This window comes from Rhea americana, unplaced genomic scaffold (assembly GCF_003343005.1).
Source record: "Rhea americana isolate MKP2758 unplaced genomic scaffold, rheAme1 scaffold_326, whole genome shotgun sequence".
NCBI lineage: Eukaryota > Metazoa > Chordata > Aves > Rheiformes > Rheidae > Rhea > Rhea americana.
This window is the reverse complement of record NW_028186453.1, coordinates 709,910-720,707: the sequence shown is the minus strand read 5'-3', so window position 1 is coordinate 720,707 and position 10,798 is coordinate 709,910. Positions and strand designations below refer to the sequence as shown.

General features: G+C 52.9%; 1 protein-coding gene across 4 annotated transcripts in view; it reads right to left on the bottom strand.

Annotated features, from left to right (window-relative positions):
- The window catches only part of PRAG1 (PEAK1 related, kinase-activating pseudokinase 1), a 30,596-nt gene extending 20,190 nt beyond the window's left edge, over positions 1-10,406 (bottom strand). For 3 of the 4 annotated variants that reach the window (XR_014896555.1, XR_014896557.1, XM_085310810.1), the window contains exons 1-3: positions 10,003-10,406; positions 8,289-8,665; positions 5,579-7,386 (exon numbers count right to left, since the gene is read on the bottom strand). Coding sequence is in view for 1 of the 4 variants with exons in the window: in XM_085310810.1 (XP_085166936.1) it covers positions 5,579-7,386; positions 8,289-8,573 (2,093 nt within the window). In the remaining 3 variants the exon portion in view is untranslated. Of the gene's footprint in view, positions 1-5,578; positions 7,387-8,288; positions 8,666-9,646 lie in introns of all 4 variants that reach the window. The other variant, XR_014896556.1, reaches the window with a different exon arrangement.
- Between the last annotated feature and the right edge of the window lie 392 nt (positions 10,407-10,798).

Below are 10,798 nucleotides of genomic sequence, written 5' to 3'. Positions count from 1 at the left end.
AAGAAAGAAAAAAAAAAAAGCAGTTCCTGCCGAGGCGCAACGCCGCGAGAGAAGTCGCTCGCCGCCGAGACGACATCCTGCCCGCGCTTCCCAGCAGCGTTAGCCGGCCTCGCCGTAACATCCGAAACGCCGCCGCTTCCCACCTCCTCCTCCGCCTGGGAGCTCCTCAGAGCCCAGACTGCAACACGCATGGATTAAAATACCCGTCGCTGTGTCCGAGACTTGCTGAACATGCTCACGGGAAGATACGGCAATGGTTAATTTACCTCCCTTCCCGAAATCTGTGCTCGGCACCTTAAATGCGGCTGGTAACTTCAGGAGTGGCGCCAGCGCCTTCCCCATGTAATCRGGCATAAGCAGCGTATTGCAAAGAAGTCAGCTCTCCCCATCTAATAACCTAAGACGACAGGATTTCCAGCTCTCTGAATGACTCCGTTCAGTTTAAAATCCCTTTGGTTACCAACATCCGCCATGCAGCACGCTGGCACGTTCAGGCAACCCCTCCAATTCACCATTCCCCAGATTTCCTGTCCCAAACGCTTTCATCCAGCTGACTTATCCACAAGACTTCCACAGTCTTTCCTAAACCAAGCCAAGGTTGAAAACAGTAGTCTCACGAAAATACAGTTTGAAGGCCTACGCTGCTGCTAAGGGAGCTGGMCCGTTTGCAACGCTCCGCGTTGCGTCTTTCACCAGGACAGAAGAACACTTCGTGTCTCTTGGGCACCATATTTGCAGAGCAGCCAGTTTAATTTCACATCCGTGAACAGATCGTGGTCCCATCTCTGTGTCTCTCCTCCCTGTACCAAAAGGATTTTCTGTAGCRCAGATTAGGCTGAAACAAGTGTTTGGAGCCTGGAGGTCCAAGGAGAAATTTGGATGGGATGCAGAATTAAGATGGCTGGTGGGTAAAAATTGACTCACTGCAGCCTCCCCTCCAAGGTGGGCGAGAAGGACAACAGATTGGATTTCACTTTCCAGTAYGGCCTTTTAAGCCGTAAGATAAGAAGCGTCAAGAAAAGCGCATGACCCTCGTTTCAAAAGAAACGATCGCTCCTAAAAGCCTGGGCTAATAAGCCACAAACTTCAAAAATGACCCACAGGCAGAAGCAGCATGCAAAATTCCCGATTAGTTCCAGACAGAAATCACGGAGAGGAATCAAAATAGCATTTCAGAAAGCCAGTGCCAAATTTGGCTCTGAAAAACTAGTTACCTGCCTGGCCTGGAGCATGAGTCTCGATACTCACCTTTGTTTTATCTCTCTTTTGCCTTTTTTATTTTTTTTTTAAACTTAATCCAGATTGTGGGTGTGTGTGTGTTTTTAAACAATAATAAATCTACCTTGTCTTGGACCAAACAGCATGTCCCTGCCGTCAGCCACAGATGATGCCATCATGGAGAAGGGGTCAAAATCTGGGACCTTCCAATTGCATTTGTAAATGCTGCAGCAGCACCGTGAAACCAGCCTGCTTTTGCCACCAGGGTACATCCTGACATCAAGCTCCAGAGAGAAACGGATGCCATGAGGATGGCATTAAAAAGGGGGAAAATAAACAAATAAAAAATCTTGTCTCAGACATGGCACTGCTCTATCACAGCCCAAACTTTTCCTGATGAGCCCTTTAACGGTGTCATCACGCATAACGAAGGCACAAATTTCACCAAGGATCCGTTTCTTGTGCCAAGTAATCAAAGGACTCGCTAGAGCATTTTCCCTTTGGAAGGGCTTTTAAATCACCATTGCATGTATAAGTCCCAAGGATCCTAGTTCCCTCAGGGAGAAACTGGGAACTGCCTTCCSAGCTTTGGAAGAAAACCAGCTTTCATTTTCCTTTTCCAATCTCTTTCCTCTTGCGAAGCCGCAATTCAACCCATTTTCCATCTCGTTTCAGACCATGYAAACCTTAGATATCTATAATCTTTCAAACAAGCAGGAAAAAGAATCATCAAAGAAAGAAGAGATCCAAAATGTCTTTATATAGGAATAAACGGGCACCGATCCATCATTTTCCCTTTGCGTGTCAGCTTTTAAAACTGTCTATAAGCGCTCTTTCAGCCAACCTGGGAGACAGCGAACSAGAGTTTCCTCAGTGCCTGGCAGGAATTACTCTTAATTTTTTTTTCCCTTTTAACTGTTGGAGCCAAGATGAACAACAACAAAAAAATCTTAAATGTGCCACATATTTGCTTGTTGTTTCTCTGCTTTGAAACTAGTTTGAACACACATGCAAGCTTTCTTTAAAATAAGAGATTAAGTTTAATTAAGGAAGCCAAGCAAGCAGGCTTCATTTGCCACCACAAAATGAAATATATTGCTACAACTCGGAAACATCTAGAAGGAAAAAGGATGGTTGCACACTCTTCCTACAGCTGAGCTAAACCCTAATCGTCAACAGTTCAGGAGCGCTGTAGCTCCAGCTATAACCAGGTTACTTCATTCAWCCAAGGCCAAAAAATGCTCATATTTGTAGGGTGGGTTTAGGCATTTCCTGCAAACCTGGCAGGTTTGCTTGYCTCTGCCCAGGAAGTCCCCTGCCCTGGCTCTGCCCTAGCAAGACGCAGCATCCCTTCGGCACACAGACAAAACATGGACCTGAACGRCCATAATCTTGCCCGAGGGAGGTTCTCCCAACTCCCTTCATTGGCACAACCAGATGAGCAAGGAACTACAARTCACCTGAAAYGCTAAGCCCCAAACCACCAAGACCCCRTCACAGCCAGGTCCACACCACCTTCATCTATATCCATCCACTGAGGGAGCCTTTGTAGCTGTGCCACCAGCAAATGTCCCAGGCTGACGTGCTCCGCTTCCGCGAGGGGACTGTGTCAGCATAACAGCAGTATAAGCGCCTCTTCCAGTATGGACAAGCACRTGGGCACAGGCAGCCCAGGCAGAGAAGAGAGTGAACGCATCTCRAAGACATCTTCTGTGCGCAAGACCTCCTCCCTTCTTTGGGCATTTGGCTGCAGCCCAGGAACACCAAAAGAGACGTTCCTTCAGCACCGGGCAAGAGGCATGCCGTCACCCGAAGCGGCAAGCAATGACCGCCCAGGGTAACGCAATCAGGCTCCGGTGGTTATAACCGGTCGAGCACAAAGCAATCCCTTCCACYGCCACGCGCACCTAACAACGCCCCAGTCCCTGCACCAACACGCTCCGAGAAACGGAGCTCGAGACGAAACCGAGAGCGTGCTCGAGGTAAACACGCTAACCGATCGGACGGGGTTTGCACGGCTTGCAAAACCTGCCGTCTGACCGAGTCGCTCCTTGCGGCGGCTGCCAAAGGCTGGCAGCCGGAGGGAGGGCTGCGCTCTTTGGAGAAGCTGCCCCAGCGCTCAGCAGCTGGTATCATGTTGTTTGGGAGGCAAATACAGGCAGCTCAGCCCGCCGCCTGCAGCCACGAGGGGAGAAGAGTGCTGCCAGCACCCACCTCAATCACCTGGTGTGGTTTATGGCTCCTCTAGATATCCTGGTCACAGACGTCACGCGTCCCATGACCTCAGTTTCCCTCCCCTCTTTCGCAGAGGCTTTTCAGTGCAGGAATGCTTTCAAGATGACTCAGAAGCAACCGCTACAGTTGGCACGGCCTGATCGCGCAGGCAGCCCGAAACAGCCCCTCCAAGGAGCAGGAACTGCTCCATACTTCTCAGGAGGGATCAAACTGCACATGGAAGGCAACTGCTGAGCACGCGCCTGACTCCGAGCACAGCTGGTCCAGCTCACGTGGCCAAGGAGATGCCCTAACACACTGGGAGTCTCCTGCCTCCGCTACTGCATGATGAGCTGTAACCACCACAGCTGGAAAAGTGCTTCCCCAAGCACTGCCAGGGGAAGAAATTCTTGCCCCTGATATGAAGAAAGGGCTCTGAATGGCTCCTTCTTTAGGAGCAGAAAGAGGGCCCAGCACTGCATCTGGAGGATGCTGCTGGGACATTCATTGCTGAGTTTGAGTGCCACCGGCTTTCCGGCCCGCCCAGCAACCTCTGCGTCTGCAAGGGAAGAAATCATTTCCTGGGGKCCTTCCAGCAGGTCCTAAATGATATGATACCGTTGAGGAATGATCATGAGAACTCTCTGCACTGCTGCACTTCAACAACACTTCATCTCATGTGGCAAAAACAACGTCAAGCCACAGGCTGACATGASATACCAAGCAACAGCAGCTGTGAAAGAAAGTTCATGGGGTCAGAGCTAAAGAACCTCTTAGATGCCATCTCTGATGTTCAGAATAAAGGCAATAAAGCTTGCCTGTACGCTCTTTAGCTGTGGCTCCTTTCTTGCCTCTGACTTCAACCAGGCATGCACCAGCCCAGCAGGAAGCCCGGCACCAAGGAGAGCTGAAACCTCTTGTTCATCTGTTCCCTTTCCTTGAGAAATCTAATTTGTTCACCACTTAATTGATTTAAAACACTAGATCCCCAGGCTAGCCAACCCAAAAAAACGTTGAAAATTCAGTGTAAGAAAAAAAGCAGAGGACAGATCAAATCAACTACAAACCCATCCTAGAAGACATTGATACCTATGCACAAGTCTGATCAAAGCCCCCCAAAAGCGAGTTTTCCTTCAAATACCTTTCCCTTCTTCTCTCAACCTTTAAATCAAGGGGCTGGAGACAGATCTGCAGTGCAAGACTAAGCTCCATGTAACAAATCTGAGGTATGCGGTGAAGCAAATGCAGGACGCGCAGAACGTGAAAGCATTCCTCCCCTGTGATCAGACAACCTAATCCATCAGTTGCATGAAAAGGAAATCAATCTCTCTTCCTCTGTTTTCTCTCTCTTTCCTTTTTTCTGATGCACATGCAACTGCAGATACCGAATGGAAACAAAGCATTGGAAACCAGGTTTATTAATTGCTTAGCAGAGCTCCTTTCTTCCCAGATGGACAGCTCGCCCTCATTCACATTCATTTTGTAGAACCTACTGTCCCCTCCCGTCTCCAAATCCAAATTCCAGGAGAGCTAGGGTTAGGGGAAGGCTGCCTGAGCCTAAGCAGCTCCCACACGTCGCCAGCACGTGTTAGACGAGCTCCGATTACCCGCTTGTAAGCGGGACGCCCTCCCTGGGAAACTGCAGCTTCAAGAACCAGTCTCTAAGAAAAAAAAAAAAAAAAAGAAAAAAAAGAAAAAGACACCAGAGCCAAACTGAAAGCAAGGATTTTGGAGGCTCCTAGGAGGAAGTTGCCCAGTGCCACCTCMAAGAGGGGCTTGTAACCCTGGATTGTGGGTCATTTGCAACACCGGGGATCTGCGATGACACAGAGCAAAGCTGGTCCAGAAACACCAGCCATCCCGAGCACAGGCACTGTTCTTACTTGAATATTGCACCTCAAGGCAGCCTGAAGGGCTTTCACCAGCATCCCTAGCATTTGGACCGGGACTTGCAAAGATCTGGCATGCTAGGAAAGCAGTTTTAGAGCCAAGCAGTCACCTCCTATACCCCTGAAAACCCACCGTTAAACAGAAAGGGAGGAGAGAGGAACGAGAAGCATCTTCTAGTCCATCAACCCCTGCAGTCAACACCACGATTGAAAATGCTTAGCAGACGCTCGCGCGCACCCTCTCCACCCGGCTGTACCTGGACTGCTTTTTTGGTGGTGGCGGCGGCGGCACAAATTCCACACCGTTGCTCTTGTCTTTAGGGAAATCAAAGGAGAAAGAGGACGATTTGCTGATCCCAGCTTGGCTCTCCGGCATCGGGCAGTCGACCACGAGGTGGGCGCCAGCCCTTCCGTTCTCCGCTCCCCCCGCCCGCGGGGGGGTTGCAAGCCCCTGCTCCTCCTCCTCCTCCTCTTCCTCTATCCGGCACTGCTTGCTCCACACTGGGGTGTAGTATTTCTGCCTCCTGTCACAGGATGAGCCCGCCGTGCCTCTGCCGGCCTCCTCTGCAGGGACCCCGCTAACATGAGCGCAAGGAGGGGAGGGCACGCCGAAGGCACCTGTATCCGTACAGCTCCTAGGCAGCAGCTGAGCACTGGTTCCATCATGACTATTGTYATCACCAAATTTTGCCACTGGGGAGCTGACTGGGGGCACAGGAGACCCCTCACTACCCAGCTGGCTGTTTTTAGACATCTTTGGGGGAATGGCCGGACTCTCAGCAACTGAGGTCTTGGCGGGAGCTGCCAGGTGAAATCGTGGGCCGCCTTCGCTTCCGGACGCTTGAAAGATCTCTGCGGGCTCAAAGCCAGGTGACAAGATCCCAAAGTCAGAGTGTGAAGTGGGACTAACACATGGCCACTGCACTCCCACAGCTGAGTCCGGGCTGCTGAGGAAGATAGTCTTATGATCATCCTCTGTGTGTGCGGTCATAACAGTTATCTTCGCTGCCACYTGGGTGGTGGAGTCCTGGTACTCCTTCTCGGCGCTCAAAGTCCGGCCACCGTCCCTCCACGCGCCATCAGCTTGCTCCTTGCCGGGGCTGTGGGCCAGCTTGTCTGGTTTTGCGTGTCCGCCGATGCTCTTYAGCTGGACTTTCTTCCTCTTGGTGCTCTCTGCGTAGATGGGATCGCCGCGGGCTGGCTCGGCAAGACGGGAGCACTGCGGCTCCACCAACGCCTGCTGAGGACCGCTCAAGCCCTCGGGTCGGGGGCCACCGGAGAGATCCTGGTCTCCGAAGGGAGGAGAGTACTCGTTCTCCTTGGGTAAAGCCAAGGGTCTGTTTTCAGGTAGCACAGCAGCCTCCGAGCGGAGGGCCAGTTTTTTCCTCTCCGAACACAAGGCGTAGGGGAGAGGGTCGCCTTGGCCTTTTGAGATGCAGAAGGCCACGTTCACAGCTCTCCGTTCCTCTTCGCTGAACTTCACYGCCCTGCCGCTCGGCCTGGCTATCTCGGGAGCATCCCGGTGCCTCCAGCCCCAGGAGGTTGGGCTCTCCTTCTCACCCCGGGGGCCTTTGCCCTCCGCACAGGGAGGTTCCTGGGAGATGGGGTGCTCTCGGCAGCAGTCCGCGATCGAACAGTACTCACCCCCTTCGCTTTCGAAGCCAGGGGAGGGTTGACTGTAACTGCCCTCGGAGGGAAGCCCCGCTCCGTCTCTTGCCTGGAAAGCAGGGTTCCTGCCGGAGTCTGTAGCACTTCTCTCCCCCGAGGCAGATGGATGAGGGCAGAAGCCCCGAGGCGGCAGGCCAAACTTGTCTTTCGCTCTGTCCTCCTGCCCGCTCGCCTCCCCTACAAACACCAGGCTGTGGACGGAGACGTTTCTCTCCGCTCGGCTTTCCAGGCTGCGCAGGCCCACCACGGAGCAGCTAGGAGGACAGCAAGGCGAGCAGTCACTCGGTGGGTTGTGCACGAAGGGCTTCCGCGCGCCACCGCTGCCAAAACCGTCGAGRCCGATCCTCTGCGCATCACCCGGCTTCAGAAGGAGGTGTTTGCCAGAAACCCAGCTGACCTGCACGGGCCAAAGAGACAAACGCGCAATCACGATGTGCGTGCACAAAACAGAAAGAGGAGCAAAGAAAGCACACGGGTCCGCACCGAAGGCCTCCGCCGTTCACAGTCCGTTTTGCTCCGTGCTCACCCCGCGGGTAACTACCGCGAACCTGCTCTGCTGAAACTGCGCTCGCCCTGCTTCCCCAACCGTTTGCAACCCTTGCATGCGTGCCGGCGGCGGTGCACCAAATAAGGCATTCGGTTTCCTCTTTCTACGGGTTCGCAGCCAGGAGCCCTTCCAACTTGTCATCCTGTCTGTGAGTCACCGGGCAATTAAAAATTCAGCAAGGGAAGGAATATTTGTGCTTCCCCTGCTATTTTTGTTTCATTTCACGCTGCCGCTTAAGAGCCGTGCACGCCAGAGCGCAGGCACAGGCTGTCACAGGATAAGCCCGGCTACGCTCRGCAGGGGCAACTGGGGAGCAGGCAGAGAAACGCATCTGAAATCTTTTTATCTGAGGGAAATCTATCGTGATTTGCATGATCTGGGGTCATTTCTGYCAGGAAGCGAGGGAATTTGCTAAACCGTCCCTCCACTCGGAGACCGCCAGCCGTATCTCTGCTCTGATAGACGCAGTTTTGCAGGATGGAAACCCGAGATTAAAAACCCAGGAGAGTAACCTGGAAGCGTAACGCCTGCCACCCCATCGCAAGGTCGCCCAGCCACGGTCCTCGCGCCGTGGTGCCACTGAACCTGCTCCGCCTGGGGCCAAACCGCACGTGCAAATCAAACCGCCCCAGCGGTGGGAGCAAAAAGCAACGGGGAGGGAGAGGTTTTAACAGATACTCCTGGTGCTCCCCGCGAGAGGCGGGCAACGGGAAGTCACGCATTGAATCGCCACTCCTTCGATTAATCATTACCTGCGACAGCTCTGCATTCGCGTTCATATCCACCCACGGGTCAGAAACRTCCGAGCTGATCATAGTCGGCTTCACGGCGATGGTCGGCTTCGAGAAAGAGGAGGTGTTTACACCTTCGTCTTCCAACGCCGGGCTCTCAGGCTTGGCCCCGACTCCATTCGGCGGCGCGCCGCAAGCGCCCGCGCCGGGGGCCGTCCGCAGCCCGTGGGAGCTCTTTGGGTTGAAGCAGTTTTTGCAGGAGCCGGGCTTCCAGACGTGTTCCACAAATTCGCCGCACGCGGACATCTTCGGATCCTCTCGGCTCAGCCTGCGAGCCCCCCGCTGMTGCTCATTTTGCGTCCGCTCCCCGGAGCTGGCCTCAAAGATCCCCTCGTCACCTGGAAAAGCGCAACGCAGCCCAATTAATTTTGCTGTGCGGGATAACTGGAGGATTTTTAAATAGGAGAGGTTATAATTACGCTTACTCTGCCTTCGTTACAAAGGCTCGTTGTTTATAAGGCTTCTTTCACAGCTCAGCTAAAGCCCACACAACCACTTAAAAAGCCTCAACTTCTAAGCATAACTCTATAATAGAGAAGACATCAAACAAGCAAAATTCCTACGTGATTTAATTCCCTGTTTAACGAGCACACGTAACCAACCTCATGCAAGGTTTAGACCAAGGGTAAAGGGAAGAGGTCTTGGAAATAGCTCTTCAGAGCCCCGAAAGCAGAGCCTGGCAGGAAAAATTCCTTTTCCCAAGTGACATCCCCTCTCTGGAAAGTAAAAAGGAGCTGGAGATGCAGYGGCCAGAATCGGTGACCATGTAACCAAGGGGACCGGCAGCAGCCTCCCTTCGCCCAGAAAACAGCACCGCGATTGCTGGGGTTGCGCACAAAGGCTTCTCTCCCACCCAGCGYGCCGGAGAAAGGCGATCAGCACGTCTGGGGCTGGCACCGATTCGAACAAGTGCCTGGCAGAAAGCGTTTATCTGGTTTGCCAGGAGCCACAAACAACAGCGTTCAGCTCGCTGAAGCGATCCATTGTCTGCAAGGGGAAAAACGTTTTGCTCTTGGATTCCTTACAGCCGAATATCCCTTCCCATCTTCCTTCTCCAGGAGGAAATGCCCCAGGAACAAGACATTCCTGCATTCCTGTCCATCCCCCCACCCCCTCAGCAATCGCGCTCGGCCAGAAGCCATCCGGAGCTAACAACTTTGGAGATGCTTTGGACAACGGCTCCCGCAAAGCTCAGCGGATTAGGGAAGACGARGTCAGACAAATGCAGCCAGAAAAGGAAAATTTCAGCCTGCTCCTAGGGATGTCACGGTACACTAGCTCCCTGCATCCCTCCACRTGGTCCTCCCCTGCGTAACTACCTTTAGGTCATCATCTCCCAAGCCAGCGGACACCAACACAAGCCAAAGCAAATCAAGACTCCTTCCCTGAGGGTCTCTGAGCGAACGGGCAGCTTAAGACTCCGATCGTGACAGTACCGGAGCAAGGTTTACCAGCCCCGATCCTTTGGCATTTCCACCACACCAGCCCACCGCCACAAAACCGTATTTGTGGCCAAGAGATTTGGCTGCTTTGGCACCTGCAAAACAGCCCAGGCATTAGCAATGCTTCCTGCCCGACGGCCGGTGCGTGCGAGTGTTTGTCCCCGAAATGCAGAGAAAGATGWAAACCAGTGACAGCTCGGACGGGCCACGGCAAACGGAGAACCCGCACGCACCATCCGAATTCAAACATCACCCATGGGATGTTTTAGAAAGGTATTTCCACGGATTTCACCAAAGGAGAGCAAATCACTCGTACGCCGACACTCCRTACTTCAGCAAGATCATTATTTGCAGGGAAACGGGCCTTTTAAAAAAATTGTAATACTCTTGTTTTCTTTCCTTTGAGATTTGGCAAGCAGCATCCGGTCCTTAATTGAACAGGGGATTGCTTTCGGACTCTGACCATCCGCTGAGTCAGCGGGGATGATCTGAATGTCCGGTTATTAATTTTATCAGCCCAACTGAAAAAACAACAAATAAAAGTGTTACGATGCAGAGAGGCTTAATCCCAGGACGAAAGCTGGAAAGTTGGCCATGCCAGCGGCTACCATGTCACCCGAAGCTGAATGCGAAACCTGGTGAGATCCAGCAAAGAATCAAAGGGAAGAAAGCAGGGCTCAGAGCTAGAAAAACCTCTTAATTTTTTGATTTAATTATCAGTGTTGTCAACTCCTTCCCCCCCCTCCCCCTTCAGATTGAGATTTCCCTCCTTGCAGCTAGAACAGCAGTGGCTTCTCTCTGGCCAAACCTCCCTGCAGGTGACTCTATGCCAGCAGGTTGSTTAAAAAGCAAGGAGCAAATCCACGACAACCTTTGTGGCTGGGGCGCAGGGAGAGCGGCGGGGCCTCGGCCCCAACCAACAGGGCGAGCCGAAAAAGCAGCGCTCAGGCTGGAYGCGGGCTCAGGTCGCCAGAGCCTCAGCGCCCTCCGGGGCGGAAAAGGATGCTATGCAAAGGCTGTGTATCGTCT